Below are 23,575 nucleotides of genomic sequence, written 5' to 3' on the forward strand. Positions count from 1 at the left end.
CTTCTTATCTGTGATTGACCGTGATTCTGGTCAATGGGCGAGCAACTGTGTATGTTTATAGTTTCTGCCTTCCTGAAAATATAACCTGATATCTCAAAATGTCAATGCCAATACGCAGTTAATAAGTGTTAATTACTTCTCCCATAATTGCTTTTGAATTTTCCCAAACCACCTTACAGTTATTATTTCTTATCTTGAGCACTTTTCTCATTATAAACCATTGATGTAAATCTGATAGTATGTAATACTGTCTACAAGCCAATAAAAACAACCAAATTATAATGTTTTTCAGTCTGATTTGAGATTATTACAGGTATAAAAAGTGCAGTGGATTATGCTAAGCCAGTGTCAGACGCCTGAGTGAGCAGTGGTCTCATTGACAAACAGTCATAAGAAGAGGAGATGAGTTGTGTCTCTCCTTTACTTTGACCTCCTACTCTGATCCGATTTGAAGTTTACAATTCATTATCCTCTTACAGAAATCCCCTTATCCTGCCGACGTACCAGAATTCACTGATAAACAAACAACAACATAGACCCTGCACAGACAATGCATCACATGGGAATATTAACCTTGCATATAAGTGGGATTTTTGTTAATTTTGAAGATAGAAGAAGGTGTGGATAGTCAATTAGGTGATTAGCAATTACACTTTTGACTGGATTCTGAACTAGCGGGTGTTTAATACAAATTGAAACTGAATGCGCGGCAATTAAATGATCTAATTATAGAATAAGCCTTTACCACAGATAGGACGCAGACACACTCCCTTCTTTCATGTCATCCTGTCACTTTCAATTAAGAAAATATTTTAATAATGTCATGAAAAATCTATTTAAATTCTGTATTTATAAGTATACGCTTGGTAAAGGTTAGACGATCCAAGAGCACAAACCAGAGACCCATATTGTAGTAATACTGAGCAAATGAAAATATTGGCTTTTTCACATAATTCCTCAAACCTTGACTAATCCTGGTGACATTTACTTTAGAGGCAGCTCAGTTTTGTTTCAGACTCAAAGATTAAAGTCTGCGGTGCGGGAATGTGCAGAAGCAGTTCCTTGTCACTTTAAATCAATGAAATATTTGATTGCAATAATAACTTTACCAGAAGTTTACAGTTATTTGTAGTTAATACAAGTAGCACATACTGATAATACTTGTCCAAAAGTTGATAGAATGGTACACTTATCTCCAAAACACTCACACACTCTCAATATGTCATTCCATAGCTGGCAGTGTAAAATCCGTTTCATGGATACGTACCGGACAGCTGCACTGACTCGAGGAGGTTTCGTACAGAGTTCATCTTGTCTGCTGTGGCTGGACTCACTGCCTCCTGGTCCAACATTTTCAACAAAACACTCAGCTCATTCACCAGACGCTCCATCAGAACTGAAAACACAGAATGAAAGGCAAATCTGTCAGAAACAGAAACAGTCCTACGCAAAAATACAAAATGATAAAAGACGCACAATGTAACTATTCTGGGGATATTAATGCTTGAATGTTCTACAGTATGGCATTAAACTCTATCAGTAAACACGTAAGTGGTTTATGTTGCCTTGAAAACCATTTGTACGGTTGTCTCTTCTCCACAGAACTGACCTGCAACTGGGGCTGTTGCCATCTTCTGTTTGATTCCATGTATATAGCCAAGTTTAATACCATACTGAGGGACACTTCATGCAAATCAGTAACATCTCCATGTAGACAAGCAGTAAAGTTACGTAGCGCACCTCTAAGAATTAAGAATGCATTGTAAATTGGGCATGTAATTTGGATCGAGTTGTTTCTTAATAGGTCTAAGTTAAAGCATGTGTGTGTATCTCGATGACGCGCCTGTTACAACAGCTGACAGGAAGGAAATTCTTACCATCACATAACATTCTATTTATTTGCCCACCATTATCTTTATTGGTTCGTTTAATTCAATACAAGCCTTCAACAGCAGCTGGCTACCAACTTTATTTCTCCGATATTACACTCTGTCTACGGTTGTGAGTAAGAGTTGTTGACTTTGACAATGGTCCAGGATCTGGGACACATCCTGCCTGTGTCCTGGCCGAGATCCAACGAGCTTGAGGGGGAGATAGGGGGGGTGGGGCTATTTCCTTCCCCAACTGTAACTAATGCCAAAGAAAAGTGTCTGTAGATTCACTTGAAATAGTGTTAGAAAATGGGTGCGCTCATTCATAACTGTAGTCTGGGAATGTAAAGAGATAAGAGAGATGTGCTCTGGTTTGACCTACGGAGAATTATATGAACTTAAAGATATTATTTTAACTTGCTGGTTAGCGGTTGATATGTTTTTATTTCATTTTTATGGAGGTCAAGATCAAAACAGCACTCGTCTTGCAGGGCTTCACAAAAATGTTGGTTTAGCCAAGAGAAAGTTAGAATTTAAACACACATTTGTCAACAAAAATCAAACAAAGAGACGCTATTACTCAGTTGACTAGCCAACGTAATCTTGCCCTTTTGCCACAATCAAACTCTAACATTTGCTCATTTTTCTTGTTTCCAACATATTACATTTTATATTCAAATTCCACATTTCAATTCATCAGAACCAGCTAAAAGCCTCCGTAATGAAGAGATGATTTGTGTTATTAATTTCAACTGTCTGTGGTCTTAAAATTGTTAAAACTCATCTAATTAAAAGTCATACTTCCAAAAACTACAATGTAAACTGTTTCAAACTCATCTTAACTAAACTCAACTTAAACTAAACTCATAAAAGTCAAATGCTGTAGATTTTATTATCCTCCACATGACCTACATATCCCGCGCACTAGGACCACATTTAAAAAACATGATTTCTTTATTGTTTTTGGCTTGAGAAATGCTGTGATGTATTTGTCAACACACAAAATCCAAAGTTCAAAGACACACTTGAGGCCTGAGCTCAGAGACCGTAAACTGTTTATTTTAACAAATGTCGACTGCAGCGACAAACAATTTACTTTCACTCATTTGAGACCTGAGACTCTTTTTTAAGCGCGTGTGCGGCTAATTGCTTCTTTATTGTAGAAAATTTTGATTCGATTTGGGATGTTTGTTATTTGCACCACGACACTTTGTAACATATAGTTTATAAAGTTTGTCTGGGATGCTTATTTGTTATCTTATAGAGCTGCAAAATGTTTAAAATAAAATTGTGAAATGTAACTTGGAATTCAACTGAGACTAAGAGAAATATGAGCTGCGTAACTAGAATCCCACATTTCAGAACATGTTTGTAGAGGTTTAAACTACATTATATAGGTTTTATAGTAAGTTCTCTAAAGTTTTTGCAATTTTCTAACAATTTCAGTTTGATTGCAGCTCTGTTTCGATGAGAATATAAAGTAAAACAAAACTTACTTCCAGCCAAAGCCCTGATCAAACTTCCCAGATAATTACTTAGATGAAACTTGCTAACTATCTTGCTAAGAAAAATTAAAAGTTTATAAACAGACTAAAACCAAAATGATACTTAAAGTTGCCATTTATAATTAGATTGGTTGACCCACCCCCGTTGTATTGCCACATATCACCACTAGATGCTATCAAGGTTACTGCTGTCTGATAATGTCCTGGCTTTGGCCTCACGGAAGAAGAACAGAACGCACAGGGGAGTCTGAACAAAGGACAGGTGAGGGGATGGGGGAACAGACACATTATCTGCCATCTACTGGTCAATAAAAAAACAAATAAACTTTAAAGAAACACTTTAGTTGAGTAATTGAGTATATTAGCTCATTAGGCCCTGGTCTGACCTCCTTAACCTTCCGCAGTGATCTGATGTGGCCAGTCTATGTAAAGGTGTGAATGTGTTAAATGTGTCCAGAGAAACAGGATCTGGAGACACATTTGTTGCTCACCCGGGACACGCCCCGGGGCTATTTAAACTCTTAATCAAGCTGGTATTTAACAATGAGACACTGCTACTCTGTCTGCATTTGTGATCGTGTTTTATCTTTATCAGGAATTAGACAAATGCAGACAAGGTAAAAGATAAATAGTTGTGATTTTTTTTTTAAATATGCATTTATGGCATCACCTTGGAAATTGCTTTGTGATATATGTACATACCACAGCTTAAAAACCCAAGATTTGTTGCCCTCACGCTACCTTTCTATAGTTTAGTTTTTCAGTGTCCATTACTAAAGTCCCCCATTGTTTGTGACCATCTCCAAACTTTTGTAAAAACATGTTGTAATCAAAGACTTGGTACCTCCAGGGTTAGACAAGGATCAAAAATTGCATTATTCTTTCATCTTGGGCACAAAGCGACTCAGAAAAAGGCCCTCTCTCATATCCCCTTCAACAATGCTCCATTGTCCTCAGCATGGCCAAAATTAGACAGCGCACAGAGCTACGGTCAGACCAGTGCAAACAAAAAACAACACAGGAACTTACACCCACACCGCCAGGGCTGCTGCTGTCCCTAAAGTGAAGTGGGTGTGGCAGCTGTTCCGACTAACAGTTGCTAGCATATTGTGTCAATGGAAGAAAATGTGTGCGTGCGTTCATCTCTGCTATCATTTTGTCATACAGTAAAGTTGAATTAGTTAAGGTGTGCTATGTAACTTTTCTGGTTTTCTTAAGGAATCAATCTTCATTGGGACAGGCAAGTGGCAAAATCATGCCAAGTTGGAGGTCAGATCTGTGGAGAGGCAACCCTGCTCACAGCAACTGAATAAAAGCAATACGTCAGACAAAAAAAAATAGTGGAGGTAAAACTGAAATGATCAAAGCATGTCTGAACCATGTGTGGACTTTAAAAAGGATCTCGACTTGCAATAAACCAATGGCAAGCTTTTTAGTTTTGGAGAATCAGAAAAAAAACATGTGTATGAAACAAATCACAACATCTCCATGCCATAGATGATATAATATTATAACGTAAAAAGCAAAAAATGTATGTATTTTGCATAACATGGGACCAAATAAGCACAGCACATCACTACTGGTTATTTTAAGTGCAGTGCTGTGTATGTGGTGACAAATAAAAGCTCATTATAACCCGTTTACGCTCTACATTCGGCCCCTCTCTGCTGCCCTCTGGATCGGTGGGCTCTGGGTTAAACTGCAGCTGTTGTGCCCGTGCAGCTGTGCTTTTCCTGCTTTGACACTTTCTTCATTTCAGATCTGCCTTCATCTCTCCTCTTCTTCATCACTCCACCATTTTATATTCCTTTTCTTGTTCTCCGGCGCCCCGCTGGGTCCTTCATCCTGTCGCCCCTAAAGCTTCAAACTGAGTTTTTAGGGAGAAGTCAGCTGTGAGGGATGTGATAATAAGCTGACTAACTCAAATTATAGACCTGCGTCTCTCCACTTCTTCTCCCATGTTTGAGAATAAACTGAGCACTAAAAATAGAGATGATCAGTGACAGTGTGGTGGAGTCACTGAGGACATTCACATTCAGCCTTTGTCCTGATTTCAGAACAGATAAACTTGGAGCTGAGGAGGCAAAAGTTTAGTCATTGACAAAATCATAGCTTTCGCTGCTTCCGTTCTTTCCAAAAAGATCTGTGTAATGATTTGTATGGGTTTCTTAAGGTTTTATGTCTTTTGACTTTTCCTAAGGCACTGGAACAATGACACATTGATTTACTTGTGTAAATGCAGGATTCTTATAGCTGTGCAGAGAATAAGAAAATCTGAAATTACTGTTGCTTTAAAAAGTCTAACTATAAACTTAAAATGTCACTTAATACATTTATAAATAACATTTTATCAACTGAACCCAATTTATGTGAAGCACTGCACGGTCTAACATATCTTTGCCACCACCTGGTGCAGTTTTAAATTTTGCGACCCCCGCCTCTCTCCTCCCGCTTTCTCTCACTCACTCCTACTTTGCTGTCTCTTTTTTCCCTCTCTCTTTTTCGATCTCTCCCTCCTCCTTTCGTTCCCTCTCTCTCTTCGCTCTGTCCCTGATCCCTTCACATATTGGTGTGTCTCTGGAGACCTGGGATTCAGACGCTGAGAATCAGCTGTTCTTCAGGCTGCGCTCTCTCACTCCACAGAGGGGCCATTGTGACCCCACCCCACCGGCCCTCACCCCCCCGGCCCTCAGCCCCCCCCCCCCACACACACTGTTAACATGAACATATTCAGCACACAAGCACTATTGATAGCATCAATTGACAGAATAGGTTTGACAGGATGAAATGTAGTCACAAGAGCCTAAAAAGTTATGAGTTATTCCTTATATCTACAGTATGTAACTGTAACTGAGGCCACCCAGGTCAAACTGTTCATTAAAAGAAATTACGACAGAAACAAATCATACATTCTCAATAACTTCTTTTTAAATATAGTCTGTAAATAATTGTTTAATGCAATTCATTTTAGGTAAAACACTGCAGTGTGTAAGACATTATTTGTTAAATGGTCACATTATGGAGCTTACATACCTCAACTGGGCACTCAAAGCGCTTTACATCAACAAACCAAAAAACTCAATCAACAAACTCAATCAACAAACCACTCACCCAATCACACACCAGTGTAGGCATACATAAGGGGGTGAGGTGGGTTAAGTGTCTTGCCCAAAGACACAGCGGTAGTATGTGCCAACTGAGCCATTGCCATCCAATTTATGACAACAATATGACAATAACATCCTCCTGAAACAGATTTAGCATTACAGAACCCACAGGTCTGACTCCATATAATGTCCTATACAACAGTAATAAAACTGAAATAAGTGAAATGTGAGTCTATTATATGATTTCCTTCAGTGTTTTATGTATGCTCTTTTTTCAGAAAGAGGTCAGTCATGGGACCAGAGCATATGACTCCCATTTGAACTGATTTGTACTGCTCACAACACAACAGCCATAACTCACCACCATCGCTGTTACTGCTGGACTTTATTTGACCACATAATGTACCAGGCCTCCCTGACAGAGAGGACACTTTTATCCCTCTAACCTCAGCTATACCTCCGAATCATTACATATTTAACCAAAGCCACTTCACAACCCCATCAATGTCAGACCTGAATACTGAAAACGACACCTTTATATGTCATGTTTGTGAAGAGATCTAAAGAGTCAGCTGTGAAGCATTACATACAGGCCCAGAGGCTTTTCCACTTTTGTTGACGGGCGATAACATGAACATCATTAGAACATAGAGCACAGACATGAATATCGAAATACTGCTTAACATAAACTTAAATGGCTCATATTACGCTACGATACACTATGTAATTTTTCTGGCAGGGAGTCTTGTATCCATGAAGATTTTATTGCTCATGGATAACTCCAAAGTATAGCCATAAACTTAGCTGTTATTTTTTTTAGTGGTTTATTTGGTAGAGAAAGTGCATTTTATTTGAACATACACGACACATGCTATAAACAAACCGCACTGTAATAGTCTGTGTAGGAGAGCTAGCTCGATTCCCGCTCAAGGTGCATACAACCATTGTGTCACTGTGCAAGACAACCCCATTGCCCACAACTGGACAGTGAATGGGAGGGCATCTGATATAAAAAGAGCCAAATCAGCTGCTGCAACAACTGGCAAAAAAACAGCCGCCAAATGATCAGAACTTCCAATTTAACAAGAACTGCAATTACTTGTACAGATTACTCTAATTGTTTTTTCCTTTTCATTTTAAGTGTATAGAGTTTCCTTTAAGACCAACAATTCTCTGCTCACTTTTAAGACATATGGAAAATTCTAAAAAGAGTGCCATTTTTTTTAAAAGTACTCAGTTGCTTGCAGTTTATTCTTTGTATAGCAATGTTTTCAGCCAAATGTATTTTGCTGCTATGAAAATATGAGTCCATCCTCCCTTGATAAATTCTACTCTACATTACTTTCATTGATAATATCTGTAGAAGCTGGTAACAAGAGAGATCTGTTATTGCAAATGAACTCTGTATCTTTTAAACATTTTGATAACTATACAATATACTCACCAACCAGCGCCAAAGTCAAGAAAATCATAGGACCAACAGTCTTATTTTGGATGATATACATGAGCTCCTACATGAGTTTTTTCAGATAGCAGCGGGATACTTTCTTTCTCCACATTTCCACCTGACCTTCACTGACAGAGTTCACAAGTCCAGACCCTCAAGTCCCAAGTCTTACTCCCAAAGACCAGCCCAGCCCTGAGGAGACTCCCTGGGCGGACTGCAGAAAAACTTGACTCACAAATCCAAATAAGCCATGACAAAACAGCAGCAGCAGTGGCCGTTTAAAACATTTTGTTGTATTTTATTTCTCTAACCTGTTTGCAATGTGTGCATTTAGAAGCATACTTTGGTGAGATAGATCCATTTTTTTCTGAAATTGTATCATTATTGACATGTTTAAATCACTGCCTCACTGTTTTCTTACTATTTTAACCAAATGTTATTCATGCTTTAGGTTGAACTCACAGTTGCTCAGCATATCAAGACTGGGACTTCACTGGGACTAAACCCAGGAACTAAACATGGACTACAGATAGAGCATGACTTAACCAAGACTGGAACAGGACCAAACCAAAACTATATCAAGACTAATTACAGTTGTTGGGTTTGTTAGTCTGTTGACCTGGTTTCTTTCTTCTTTCTTTCATAATGTTGGTTTCATCTGACCCTTGTACTATGTGGAACCTGTATTCCCTCCCCAGTGTGTCATCCATCGCACACCCAAAGCAGATGGAGAGGCCTCTGCTTCCTCTGAGCCATAACAGAATAAGTGAAAGATAATCAATGAAAGAATGAAAGGAATGCAAACAGGAAGTGAGGAAGAGGGCATAACATCACTGGACAAACACAGTAACTGAAGGCTAATATAATTGACATCCCAACATTCCATAGGCCCATAATTTTAATGGAGATGGGAAATGTAAAATGACTATTGTTATGTGCAGCTTGAGTTGTAAAATAGCAACTTCCTGGGGCATAGTCCCTATTAGAAATCATGTGCAATATGAATGGATATGGTTCCAGGCTATAACTGTTGATGGGACCTAATAATAATTGTGCAAATAAAATATAATGCCATAGAACTAATAGAAAGTAATAATTTTCAAGTATTTGATGGATAATTCAGTCTATCTGCATTAGTTTCCCATGGGACCGCTGAAAAGCACTAAAGGGAATTTTGCAGGAAATATCTCAAATTCTTTGATAAACAAGTTTGAGTTTTGTCTGTTTTTTTATGACACAAAAATGTACAGCCTGGAGTTGTTGTGTTCTCTGCTTCTCCTCTGTCCCATTGGCCCAAGTCTCTATAGATTTGAAGTTTCCTCGTCTTTTCACTGATTCGTCTCCTAAACTCCTTTTGGCTTCTCCAAACACCCCTCCTCTTCAAACAGGGTTCAAAGTTCAAGTCCTGGCAGTCCCGGCAACTCACTCCAAGACAAAAGTCTACTTGAGTGATGCAGCATCCTGTAATTCACATTTTCATGTCAAGATGTGGATGGCATCATTGCACGCCTGGGGTTTAGCACTGAGAGGGGCTATTTAAAAATCCCATTTAGATCAAAGTGACAAAAACCTTTAAAAGAAACAGACGGCATATTGGACATTCCTCTTGTATCTTATCACTGTCTATGGATGGTAAATGTTGAGGAGATGAGTGGGAGTAGCAGGGAACCTAAAGTGCAGTAAAGACAAGGCAAGACCATATCATATTGTTCATAGTATTATCAGTGTATGTTGGGGGTGTCTCTTTGTAACTTTTCTGCCTTATGGCCACAAGCAAAGCAAGTACAATTGATGTACTAGAACACAAACACTTGGATAAAGCTAAACAACAAGCAACTTCATCTAGTTTATTTTAAAGCTGCATAAAAATAAGGCAATTTAAGTAAAGTTAATAGTTCAGAAAATGCACAAGAGCCAAATCCTCCAGCTAGATGCCCATAAACCAGGCTCAAGATGTAAGAAAAAGAACTTTTTCTAAGTCCACATGTAACTGTGACTAAAAAGTAAGCATCAATAGAACACTCTCTGTGTGAGTGTGTGTACATAAATATACTGGCACAAGTGCTGCAGTTGAAAAATGGGTTATAGTTTAACCAGTGAACTCTGTGACTGAGGGCACAGAGGAGGGGGGAGAGGAAGAGGAAATGTATGGCCCATGTGGAGGTCAAGGCTGGTCACTCTGCGTCCTGTCCAGAGTAAAGATATGACTGCTGCTTTAAGCTCCAAACTACACCAGTGGCAGTTACTATGAGTGAGTTTTTCCACAGCACAAATGCATGCACAGCTGCACAACTGTTTGGCACACACCTCCAACTACTCATCAAGTTACTTTTTCAGTCTAGTGGACAGATATAATTTCATAAAACACACCCACATAAATAGTTGACATCCGTTTTAGATCATGGAACTGCTCACCATTTCAACTCCGAGTACCAGGGAACAGAAAACCGATTACTCAATTAAAGCTATATTCATACTGAGCATCCCGAGCATGTCATATGCAAAGAGCTCATGTTTTTGTGCATGGCTATAATAAGCACTTACATCTACAGTCGTCACCTTATCTTTCACACAATGGCCATTGTTTTGCGTCTCGCTCGCAGGCGATGCCCATCACCTGGAGTAACATAATGCAGTTTCCTGCCCAGTCTGTGGCCTCAGGCCCGGGACAGAGCGGCCATTGAGCCGGTGTAGCCTCCAGCAGCGCCGCTTCCAACGCGGCACTCCTGAGTTGGGCTCGGATTGCATCACCGCCGTGTTGTACCTGAGGATGCCTCTCCTCCTCCACGCGCTCTTACGCACGGCGCGCAATCCGGAGCACGTACTGGCACGCGCATGACGTCAGGCAGCCGTTACTCCGTTAAACCGGAGCATGAGCATTACCTCAGCCCGGGACAGCTCTGTTTACGACGGACATCGGAAACACAGAATCGCCCACAGCACCAATGCAGAAATACCTTCAATGAGTGACCTATACAAGTGCTACTCACTTAAACACTGGTTAATACAAGTTTCCTCCCTGTTGTTCCAAAGTTGCGCTCGCTCACGCAGAGTAAAGGTGTACCATGCCCCTCTTAAAGCCGATATGTTAATAATGTATACAGTCTGATACAAAAGTACTGAACTCCATTTAAAGCAGGCCACACATACCTCTTGTAACGGCGCAGAGCGTTCGTTTGGCCCGGGACATGGACCGGAGCGCATTTTCAATAAAGTCAGAACAAAGCAAACTTTTACTCACCGGTCTGTCGCTTTGACTCCATGACTGCGGCTCTGCAGGCCCCGTCACCCCGCTGTTTCCTCTAACAATTCCTCGGTTGTTTCATTCAAAAGTTACTTTTATTAACATACGGGGCGTGTTCTGAGACACAGCGGAGGTCTGTTGCCTCCGTGCGGCCGTGAGTCACTTCGGCCAAAGAAGCTTCTGAGGTTTACTCCAGATCCGCCTGGACCCGGGGCTGCGCGGTCCTAGCGCCGGGACGTTTAGAGCAGGACATAAACACAGAAGAGACTCAGAGGAAGGACCACCTGAGGAACAGATGAGATCATTACATATATTTTATGAAGCAATATAGTCCAGTTAATCTACATTCGTTTGTTTGATGACAAAGTCTACTATCAAAAACTAACCTTTTTCAGTCTTACAGTCAGGAGCTAACCAATAGGAAAAGTTGGCAGTTTGAATCCAGCTGTTGCATGTTCATACAGCTCTTGTCCTTCAGCAAGACGTAATAAAACGTGTGAGGTACTGGTAGAGATCGGAGCGCCCGCTGGTGTAAATTCCATGCCAGTCCACCAAGTCAATATTAATAATCCTGCAATATCTTTGTGAGACTCTAGCTAAACATTTGTCACTTCATGAGTAAATAAATCACTCCATCATCATATATTACATTAAGAAAGCAATAATATTTATTTAAAATCTGCCAGCAAAATAGAACTTCCATCCAACATCATTTAATGTAATGTAGTTGGTTAAATATTTAAATTACATGCAAATCTGAATAAATAAATAAATACAAAGGTGGCAAAATTTGGCTTTTCTACAACACCAACAAGACATTATAAGAAGATTCAAGTTAAAACAGCATGGACTGAAGGGACTTGCGAACAGTGGCCATCTCCTGTTGCTGCTGTGGACACAAAACAAGAAGAAAATGTCTCAATTTTTAAAAATATTCTTTACATTTAAGTAGAAGAAAACTGTTGAGTTTTAACTAATGTTGTGAGTATTCTTAATTTTTTTTATGCTGTTTGTTACTATTTAATTTTTCATAGCTCATACCTGGAAAGTTGGAACCCTTTGTAGTCTGATGTACACATTTCATTATTTGTGTTATAATGTGTGCTATGTATTAAATTATGCTCCAGTACACAGCAGGCGTGTGGGAGGGATGCTATGGGTTAAGTGACCATTGCCTTATATATCCAATCATCTAACATCATTAAGTCTTATTCCACTGACTGTGTCCATAAGGATCTTCTTTTGCAGTGTGGCCATTTCCTTCCTCAGCTCCTGTTGCGCCCCCTGTAGGAATGTCTCATGGCTCTTCTCCATCTCTCCCATGTTCTAATAAAAAAAACATCCAAAATATGGAAATTGTCACAGTAATGTTATGGTAAATGGTCAGAGTTTTATATTGCGCATTTCCACCTTCAAGGCACTCAAAGGTCTTTGAATCAAGGAACTACTCACCCATTCACACACATTCATACACGTATGCAAACAATGGGGGCAAGGTGGGTTAAGTGTCTTACCCAAGGACACAACAGCAGGATTCAGAGCTGGAATCACACCTGCCAACCTGTGGGTCAGAGGATCTGATCGCTCAACCAGTGATGTTTATGTCGAGAGCGGGATTCGAACTACCAAACTTCGGATCAGTGGAGACTCTACCGACTGAGTTACTGTTAATATTATGTCCTCAATTCTATCATTTATTAAATCTGGAATAGGTCCAGAAACTCAAGTAATAAACATTAAGTGAATATTATACTTCCAAATATTTATTTGAGATGTGTGTACTTTGTTTTCACTGTAGACTTGAATATACAAGACTTGGGTAATGTACTAAGTTCACCTACCTTCATAAATTGCTCATATAACTCTCTGATTGTCTTCAAATTCTGGTTTTGTACGACTCTGCTCTGTTGTAAAACTTTCTGCTGCTGCCGGACCAGATTCTGAAAAAAAATGTTGTTGTAACAGTGGCAACATCTAATGTTTTGGTATTGAGCATTATATATGCTGTGTATATGAATAACAGACACATCTTGACTCGCTGCACGTTTAAGTCCCATTATGAACTATAACCCTACAGCAGACACTTTACATTGAGCTTCTCCTTCTGCTCCTCAGCTCTCTGCGCCTCAGCCTCCCACTGCTGCAGCGCCGCTGAGAATTGTTGCGAGTATTGTGCCATCATCTTCTGTCTGAACACACCAGTGAAAAGAAATTATACAGGTTAATATCACATTTTAATGACAATTTGTTATCGTATTACTATTCAATTTGCTCTTGATATTAAGAATTTAGTAAGAATTTTATTTCTGAGCTGAGTACTTTGCCTCATCTATTAAAAGATTGTATAATAACATTACTATCTCATGTTACTACCTGCAACTGTTGCAGGGGGGCAGAAGAGTCAAGTCCTGTAATGAGATCTCAAGTGAAAGACTGTTTAATGAAAATACTATTCAGCAAAAGCAAACGGCAATAGTTTGGATATGACGTATTAGGCCTGTAATAAAAGTACAGGCTGTGTGATTCATTCAGCATTTTCTTTTTTATTTACTGGTTAGTCATAAGATCTTGAAATATTTACTAAATATACCGCAGACAGAGCTAAGGTGATGATGTCGCTTGAGGACATCTTGATACTTAAGATTACCACATGCACCAGATGCAGGGCCATTTAACATTATATACATAGTTTTTTTGTATATGGCAATGATGAGAGAATACCGTTCAGAATGGTAGTTGCTCCAGAGCTGCTCCAGTTTCTGTTGACTTCCCTTCATGTAGTTTTTGGTCAAAGCCTCTAGGCGTTTCTTCTTGGCCTGCACTGACTTACTGATATCAGCTACAAACAGACAGACGGACATTACAGTGACAGCTACTGATGCAAATGGACTTTAATTTACTCTTTATAAGAAACAAAAAACATACCCCCAAATTTCTCAATCATGGACATGACTTCATTTCTGAAAAACAAAACACATGCAACACTATCCGACTTTTGCTAATGCTCCACTAGAACAATGAATGAATGAATTTGCTTTGTGTAACTATTTTGATAAAACACTTGTAAGTGAATAAATTATAATTATTAATTAATCAAGTAATAGCCCACCCCATCGCACTGGGCTCCTCTTCATCAAAATCAGCAGGTCGTTTTTTGTCCACGACTGGAGTTTCATTTTAAAGAGAAAAAGTAGGTTAGCTAGCTCTAAATTAAACAGGTAAACAGTTAGCCTAGCAATTAGTTTCAATGCTACAGTACCTGCTGTGGACTCATCTTCTGAACCACTAAACACTTTCTTAACTCCATCATCTTCTGTGAAATCAAGTAACGTTACTTTGTCAGACTTCTTCTCCACGTGTTTTTTCTTCATCTGTTTTCTAGCTGAAGACATTTTTAGTCTGTTCTGTTTTGAGAAAAGACTAGCAGTTAAAGTTAGCAAAGCGAAAAACTGCTGTCGGATTTTCCCGCCACTGCACACAAGTTCTATTTTTTCATTGGATAAAATAAATCACGTTCTTTTCTATGATTGGTCAGACATAGCATTGGTTTGACATAGCAACAGATGACGAAGACACAATTTTATTAAAAGTGTGGGTATATTAGTGTATGAATGTGTGTGAATGGGTGAGTGGTTCCTTGTTTTAAAACGCTGTGAGTGCTTTGAAGGTGGAAAAGCCCCATATAAATAAGTGACCATTTAGCATTTATCACTGCTAAAACATCCTGTCCTTCATTTAATGTTTAACTTGCAGTAGCCTGTAGGCCTACTCTCTCTTACTCTCAGGCTACTTTGCATGTCAAAAGCTTTTTTCCCTTTTTTAGCATCCCAATTTATTTTATTTATTTAATTGTGTGTGGGCTTACATATGGCAAAAGTAAGTATGTAAGTTTATTTTAATGTCAGACATGATTCAAATATATATAGGCTATACTGTTTATTATCTACATAAAAAATAAACCTAAAAACTAGGGCACACTTGCACATAAACAAATGAAGAGGAGATATTATTTTGATTTTGTTTATTTAAAAACTGTGGACAGATGTGATGCTGCAAGGTGTAAATATTCCGTTCAAAACACTTGGGTAGTCTACTTTAGCACACAATTATGCTGTTTTGGACGTTTTTACACTCCCACACATTCACACAAGTAGTCCCTGAAGAAGAACTGTTTCATGTTTAGATTTCAATAACACCATATTTGGGCATCATTAGCCTTTTTCTGATTCGTATGCCAAAACAACCTACCCACATCTCTACTTGCCATCTCCTTGCCTGTGCACATTCAAAAACAGTCTAATTATTCTCCACACGAATCCACTCCTATGTGACATGTCTACAGCCCTCTTGTCCTCCTTCTTCATGCACCCTTTAGTCCCTCTCGACCCCAATACTAAAAATAATCCTTTACTTTCTCTACTTTGCTTTTCCGTGTCCAAATCTAACCTACAAAATTCATCAATCTTACACGGATCAATATTTCTCCAAATGCAAAATAATAGACCTGTGGCAGTTCATATTTAGGTTGTTACACACATACAGTTAAACAAATGTATGTTTTTTTTTTGTTTTTAAACTTAAATTACTGTTGAATCTCCATTTAACTGCTCTTTTGTAAAAGCCTATAAAATAAAATTGATGCTCTGGGAATAGGCTTTGTCACAGTTGCATTAGGGGCTGCTATATAAAAGTAGAAGCGTACATATCTGACTCGTCTTTGTAATCCTTCATTTGTCCAGGAATGGTTCATAGTAGAAAAACGTTCAGAGGTAGTCATGTGGCCAACCTTTTTGAAGTCATTTTCTTTAAGATCATAGGACTGAAAATGAAAACCAGTTAGCTATCAAAAGGTCTTGATTTCAAAAACACTGTCCAGATGACTACCTGAATTTCTGACATATATTTGACCATCATAGTTTAAATCTGGAATAAATTACAAAATAATACATGTAATTGTAATTGCATCTTAATAAATAAATCATTTTAACTGTACAGTGATATTTAAACAAACCCAAGCATCATTTGATAATAGAAAACAGTCAACAAACCAAATGGGTTCTTTTTCACAATGATAAAAAACACAACTGATTTTATACTTGAATTGATGTCCACTCACTGCCCTCTTGTGGCCACACATTGAAATGCAGGTAACTCCCTATAATCATGTTGTGATTCAGATTCAGAATGACTCATGTTTTACTCATCTTTCCCTTCTGTTTTGACACATTTTGGCTTGACTACTCGTGTATTGCTTTAAAAGAACAAAACAAAAGTGTGTCCCAATGCTACTTCAGGGACCTGTGAGTAGTTCTTTGTGTAAACTTTATTTGTATGAGATTGGACAGCGATAACTGGACTTGTTTAAAAAAGCCGAACTTGTTTCTTGAGCTCATTCTTCTTCCACTGAGCAAGGCGGTCGAAAGCTGACATTGGCATCCCGAAAACTCTGTGGAACTCCTCTGGGGAGAGATGGCGCTGGAACACAGGTTTTATTTTTGTTATTATAGAAATACCAGCAAGTTATTAGTTTACTTATTTTGATGTTTAAAATCAATTGTTGTAATGTACTGGAACCAAGCAGGATAATTAATAAACTGCAGTGTCAATAATTTATAAATTTAAATCCTCAACAAAGTCATTAAGCCATTACACCAGGGCTGTCCAAACTACGGCTCAGGGGCCAAATCCGGCCCTCAGATCAATTTTTGTTGGTCCTCACGCCTCCTCCTAAACTGGCCCAATTGATCAGGAAGTATTTTTTTACTACAAACTGAAGAGATTCTACCTCTATAACCCGAATAACATCACATTATATTGCGACACAGACCTAAAAATAATCTTCGAAGTCTTATTAAAGGTAAATTGTCTCTATCAAACCTGTGTTAAATCCACCGTTTGACTCCTTGTATCGACACTGGTCTGTGGCCCTCAGCTTCAAATATGTTTCAGTGAAGAAAGTTTGGACACCCCTGCATTAGACAGTGTATCCAGTGTAAGCCAAATCAATATGCAAATCACAGGAGTCATGATTTACTGTGATCAGGCCAGAAGTTTAAATTATGAATTGATGAATATCCAATGTAATAGTGATTTTAACTGAAGTTCCCTGTAATGAGATGTATTTTTGCTTTTATATATTGGATGACCATCTCAAAGTAGAAAAGATTGCTTGACTGGATTGGATTAAAGTCCTATACGATCATTTAAATATAACATTTTATAAAGGCTACTGCAGATTTATAGGTTTGTTTCTGGCTGTCACTGATTGATGTTCATCTAGAAAATCCCTGTTTTAAAGCTGTGTATTACCTCTAGTCTGGCCCGGTCCACATCACTGGGGAGACGCTGCTCACCTCTGACCGACACCACCAGAGCCTCATAGGGGTAAATCTGACACAAGGAAGGAGGAGAAAGAGATGAGATGTAAAACAGAGGTAGCGAGATAGAAAAAGAGGGAGAAGAAAGTGAAAAGATGAGATGCACGCACTACCAAATCTTTTTAAGAACAGTCTTTGAAGCCAACGCCTGTCAGCTCAGAACAGACTGTTTCAGCACCATGGAGAGATATAGACACTACAAACACCATCAAAGAAGTATGTCAGCCTCTACTGGCCACATGCAGTTATTACATCACTATCACACTTTGATACTACGAGGTTCTACGAGTTGAACACATTTTTAATTATACTGCACATCACATTTTTATATGTATGTAATCTGTTCTGTATGACAACTTTTGTAATTTTAGTTTTAATTGGACAAAAATGTAAATAAAATGACAGTCTTATGTTTTTAAGAGACAAATTCCTCATTGCCTTTAAGGAATCAAAGATAAGATAAGAAAATAAGGGTTAAGAGAAGAGAATCTTTATTTGTCCCACAATGGGGAAATTCCAGTGTTGCAATTAACAGTTTAGGAGCAGCAAGAGAACAGAAATTGGGTTGATTTTGATATTACACTACCAGTCAAAAGTTTGGACACATCCTCTAAATCAATTTTTTTTTCTCCTTCTTACTACTTTCTACATTTTAGATACATACGGAAGACATCAAATATATTAAACAAGATATATGGAATTATGTAGAAAAGAACAAAAGTTTAATAACTACCTAATATTTTCCGACAAAGCAAAGGGTAAGGGTAAAAAATAAATAAATTAATTAAAATAATAATAATAATAATAATAATAACATAAATACATAAACATAATATATAAAATCATATAATAAAATATACATATAATATTTAGTAGAGTTATTTATCTTTTCTTCTTTGTAACATAATTCTATATATCTTATTTTGTATATTTAATGTGTTCTGTATATATACAAAATGTAGAGGGAGGAGCCAAAAAACAAAAAAAAAAACAAAAAAAAAACATTGAATGAGATGTGTCTAAACGTTTGACCGGTAGAGTGCATGTATATATAAGGTCTAAAACAGATTTTTATCAAGGGAATTCAGTATGAATTAAAGACATTAGATAGAAACAGCTTGTTAAACGTGAATATAGTTGTCATTTGTGTCGACTCCCCAATGAACTGTGCTGTTTCACATGACAAAGCCCCGCTGCAGACTCAGACCTTGACAGCAGCTTTGTGAACTTTCTCACATCATTCAGAAGTGACAAGCTCATGACAAGCCTCCTCATGGAAAACAATGTGATTTCTGAACAAAAACCAAAGCGGTGTTTTCATTCTCATGCACTACTTACTGATACTGACTGTTCACCACGACAGTTGAGTGTTGACAGAGCGACTTACCTTATATTCTGAAAAAGAAAAAAATACAACAAATATATTATGCAAAGAAAGAGTAATCATGAAGTCACAATAGATAAGGAACAGTGGGTTTAACACTTACCTCTAATCTGCCAGTTAACTGCATTACTGCTGTCATACTGGTAATAATCTGTGGCTCCCCCTACAGGCTGAAAAGAGTAAAAACACCATATAAAATAATGTTTAGGCTATTGCTATTATGTAGAAGGGGATATGGTAACCTTATTGCTCTAATAGTCACATTGTAAATATGCTCTCATGAATTTGTGAAGGAACAAACTCATTAACATAAAAGAAAATATAAATACACTACGAAAATCATCTGATAATGTAATTTCAATTCAACATTCGTTCCAGATTTACAGAAAATAAGCCTAATTTGTCTCTGTAAGATCCAAGATGGCCACGTCATAGCAACCCCAAACATTAATCCTAAAGTTTAGTTTAGTTTTAATCTCACAGTTAACACCTCTCACCTTTTTGACTCCATTTCTTCTGTAGTCTGGCAGTGAAGATGACTTGTAGTCTAAAAGAGCCAATGCGCAAAACAAATATTATTTCCTGATGCTACCTCATTCATTTTAAGTTTCTATAGGATATTTAAATCTTCCAGTGATGCACATATCAACATCCAACACAGCATTACATCCTAATCACATATTGATGGAACTGATGCTTGTAATGACACTGTTTGGCCACTAGAGGTAAGCAAAGTCTCAGTTGTGTTTTTCACTGTTCAGTTTTCACTATCTGCCTTTTTTTTTTTGGCTTTGTGTTACTCTTTATCTCTTATTCTATCTAGTCTTTCCTCAGTATCCCTCCTCTTTTAGACCCTCTCCTCTTCCTCTCTCTCTCTAGTCTCATTTACAGTGAAGGGAATTAGATTTCACTGGTGTCAAACGGCAGAGAAACGGCATGATGCAGCAGAAACAAGGGACTGCTCTGGAGGGCTACAAGCTCAATGTGATTATGAAATGTAATGGGGTCATCATTGGTGACTTACAAGGCCTTGGATAAGAAACTGTTTAGAATAAATGCACAAAATATGCCTTACCCCTAAAGAGACCATATGGATTACTTATATTGAGTCTGGTGAATCAGCTAAGAGTGAATGAGAAAATAATTTTGACTGGCCAGGTAAACTAGTATCAGCTTTGAATACTTGGTGTAATCTCATTTTAATTTCACAATATTGTTCAGTAAAAAACAGCTGAATTATCAATTACACAGGGACAAAAATATGGCACATTTCTGCTTTGCTCGTCTTAACATTTTGTCCAAAACACTCACCGTTATCAGTGATGGAGATAGACCGGGACAAGGCAGCTGCAGACAGCATTAAAGGAGAATGAAGAAAGTAATTAGTTTAGTAGTAGACACATTTAAGATAAGAATATGCGACAATACTAATTCTCAAAAACAGAGCAGTGAGGTTGGAGCTTTACTTCTAATCATCTGCCTCCATCTAAATACTCAGAGTCCTCTTCTCTCACAGTAATAACCACTACATAAATCTCCTCTTATATCAAATCACACATCTCTGCATGACCAAACAGTGGCCTTAACTCAAAGATTGTCTCAACTGTGTCATTTAACAACGCACTTCACCCAAAATGTGTCAGTATACTATGTGAACATTAAGCTGTAATGGTTTTCAGCAGTCCATCCAAGGGTCCGTCCTGGCTGGATGACGCAGTACCTGGCTGGATGACCCCTACCCTATCCTGGATGAGACCCGCTCTTTCCCTTAGCCTTGCGCTGACTCTGGTCCTACAGACTTCAACTTTATCTGCCAATAGATGCACATTAGTCCTGGACACATCTGCAGCCTGTGGTTCTCCTCAAGGTCTGTCTTTTCCCACTGGATTTTTTTTAGTTTTCCCTGCAGTAGGAGGGTCTAAGGGCAGGGGGCGCTCTGGGACAGTTATATATTTGCTTGTTTTCTATGAATGTTGGTTAATCTTGTCTGTTATTGTTTGTTTCACGGTTTGATTTTCTAACTTTCTGCTAAAACAATGACGCTGTTAAGCCTTAAGAGGGAACTGCTGTTGTGATTTTGAGTTTTACAGAAATAAATTGAATTGAAAAAGGCTACATATGTTTAGCTTAAAGTAGCTAATGAATAAATAACAGTATACAGCAGGTGTTTGAGAAGTTGCCAAGCTCGTGAAGACATTATTGAGAAGTTTAAGTGGCCATACGTGTAAATTTGTGTCATAACTTTACCCTATTGTTCCACCGATTTTCACCAAAATGATAACTAACTTCTTTAAAAGTAGTTTCCGCTACCAGATCACATGAAATGGCTTTGACTAGACTATTTCCAAAAATGATTGAAGACAAGTAGACCATTTCTGTCCAGTGAAATGACCACTGTACATGCACGAATAACTTAAGCAGGAAGGGACCATCTGAATAGTTTGAAGTGTGAAGACATAATATTGCGTGATCATTTTGCATCATAAAAAACTCACGACTCATTTCTATCTCATTTTGTCTTTTCTTTATAGTACGGTCACAGCCTCAGATACAAAATACTGTAAGATACCGTCAAGCATAAAGCGTATTTTCAGTGAAAGTGAAATAAAACGGGACATATGTTAAGGGATATCTATAAAACATCAGTAGAGAGGAATTAGACCCACAATAGCGTTGATAATTACCACCCCGACCAACAGCCCATGAAAAATACAGGAGGAGCTTCTTCAGAGCAGCTCATGCAGAACACAGCAGCAAACGCACCGCGCTTTCTGCAACTTTAATGCTCGGCTATCTTGATACACATGCAAGGACGCCATATGGAGCGAAATACTGAACGCTAAGGCCGATCTGAATGGCCCTTTACCCAAATCAAATGCTGTCTTTAGTATTTCTGAGCAGTACAGAGCTGTGTATGATCAAGCAACGGTGTAACTTTTAAACCAAAAAATAAACCAAAAAGATCTATAACGTGGCATAATGCATCTTCACGGAGAATGTTCTGAACTATTTGCAGGTGATTACCACATTAAACCTACAATAAAATACAATTATCAGATGGTAATGACTTATGTGTGTGCTATATGTTTTAGGTGACAATTAATCTCTGTCTGGACCTTCTAAACTCAGATTTGTCTCGTTAAGGCTTTGGTCCCACTGCAAAAACAGTGTATTACCTATATCAGCAGACGTAATTGCACAGCCTCTATGGTTTTCTGCTCTCTCCCTTCCCTCGTCTCTATCTCTACCACCTCTCCCTTGCTTTCTCACTCTATCTCTTTCCCTGTTTGCCTCCCTCTCTCCCCCTAATGCTCCTCCTCTTCCCTCCCTCTCTCTCTCCTCCTCTCTATCTATCTCTCTCTCTACCCCGTCTGACCTCGGAGCACAATCCTAGCCTGAACCCTGCAGATTGACAACACATACATCGCCTCCGCCACCCCAAATCACTTCTCGCCTCTCGCCCTCCTCCTCGATTCCTTCTTTCAAGTCCTTCCACTGCTTTTGTTCCCATTTGACCTCCACCTAAATGCTTTCTTCTGTACCGCTTCATGTCTACACTGTATAGTCCTGCAGGTGCTGAACGCAACGAGATGTGGATCAATGAATGAGTTAATACAGGGACAATTGGAAACTATACGAGCAACTAGCAACAGAGTGTTCTCAGCAACAGAGTATTCTCAGGGTTACAGGATGAACAATGCAGTGTGTGACCAAGAAAAACACAGAAAAAGATTATAGAGAGTTCTAGTAATAAGTTAGTATAAGTATAGTATTATAGCTTTCTAGGGACAGTGGTGATTATGACAAAACATTATTTGAGCATTGTCACTGTTCAGCATTGGTCATGTGCAGTATTTCAGCGTCCAAATAAATACAAACTTTAATATCAAAATTGAAGTTTGTATATCTATTAGGCTTGTCAAAAGTAGTACTAGTATATGCCCATGCACCACTATGGAACAGACATGGACGACTAAGGGATTACACAGATATAAAGCCACATGGGAATATAAATGTAAGTAATAAAGTACTATTATTTAATGCTAAAAATCTCATTCTATTGTCTAAAGAAAGTGTTTTTTTATTATCATCATGGTATCAGAATCAGTATTGAGTACAGTACTAGAATCGAGTTTGAATGTTTAGTATCGTGGCAACACTAATATTTATCGCACGGAAATTATACATTGGATCAGATTAATTCTATATAGAGCAAATCCAGCTGTGTCCATGTTTTTTTCCTGAACTATGGAGGCATGTGTTCAATCTTAATTACTGTAAAATGAATGACTCAAAACTGCATTGTCTTTGTGCACTCAAGTCTGCAACCAGTGGTGGAAGAAGTACTTTTGTTAGTAGTGTTGTTACTTAAGAGAATTGCAGATAGCGGAGTAAAGAAATACTCAAATAAAAGTAAAAGTATCACGTGAAAAATATGTGCAAGTAAAAATATTAAAGCACCCGTTTAAAAAAGTACTTAAAGAATAAAAAGTAAACACATTTCTCGCAGATTTAGAGATCTATAATAAACCTTCAAATGTAGTGATTTTGATGCAGATTTGTGCTGGCTGCTTTGATTTGTACATTTTTGTTTGCTCAAATTGTGTTGATAAAAATAAACCCTTAGCCTTTACAGCAGG

At 38.2% G+C, this 23,575-nt stretch overlaps 3 protein-coding genes across 3 annotated transcripts in view; all 3 read right to left on the minus strand.

Annotated features, from left to right (window-relative positions):
• The window catches only part of LOC117381298 (actin filament-associated protein 1-like 1), a 41,821-nt gene extending 30,450 nt beyond the window's left edge, over window positions 1-11,371 (minus strand). Inside the window, 2 exon segments of the mRNA XM_055226321.1 lie at window positions 1,268-1,396; window positions 11,172-11,371. Coding sequence (XP_055082296.1) covers window positions 1,268-1,396; window positions 11,172-11,193 — 151 coding nt within the window. The 5' untranslated portion in view covers window positions 11,194-11,371.
• A 593-nt stretch (window positions 11,372-11,964) lies between these two features.
• Window positions 11,965-14,566, minus strand: sycp3 (synaptonemal complex protein 3). The gene is given in 8 exon segments (XM_055226324.1): window positions 11,965-12,063; window positions 12,396-12,500; window positions 13,016-13,114; window positions 13,264-13,363; window positions 13,896-14,013; window positions 14,100-14,134; window positions 14,284-14,377; window positions 14,434-14,566. Coding segments are annotated over 8 exon segments (738 nt in total). The 3' UTR covers window positions 11,965-12,009.
• Window positions 14,567-16,492: 1,926 nt separating this feature from the next.
• The window catches only part of LOC117381619 (actin-binding LIM protein 3-like), a 52,613-nt gene continuing 45,530 nt past the window's right edge, over window positions 16,493-23,575 (minus strand). Inside the window, exons 18-23 of the mRNA XM_055226323.1 lie at window positions 20,247-20,282; window positions 19,433-19,482; window positions 19,039-19,105; window positions 18,939-18,946; window positions 17,484-17,564; window positions 16,493-16,649 (exon numbers count right to left, since the gene is read on the minus strand). Coding sequence (XP_055082298.1) covers window positions 16,536-16,649; window positions 17,484-17,564; window positions 18,939-18,946; window positions 19,039-19,105; window positions 19,433-19,482; window positions 20,247-20,282 — 356 coding nt within the window. The 3' untranslated portion in view covers window positions 16,493-16,535. The remainder of the gene's footprint in view (window positions 16,650-17,483; window positions 17,565-18,938; window positions 18,947-19,038; window positions 19,106-19,432; window positions 19,483-20,246; window positions 20,283-23,575) is intronic.

Source organism: Periophthalmus magnuspinnatus, chromosome 14, assembly GCF_009829125.3.
Source record: "Periophthalmus magnuspinnatus isolate fPerMag1 chromosome 14, fPerMag1.2.pri, whole genome shotgun sequence".
Classification (NCBI taxonomy): domain Eukaryota; kingdom Metazoa; phylum Chordata; class Actinopteri; order Gobiiformes; family Gobiidae; genus Periophthalmus; species Periophthalmus magnuspinnatus.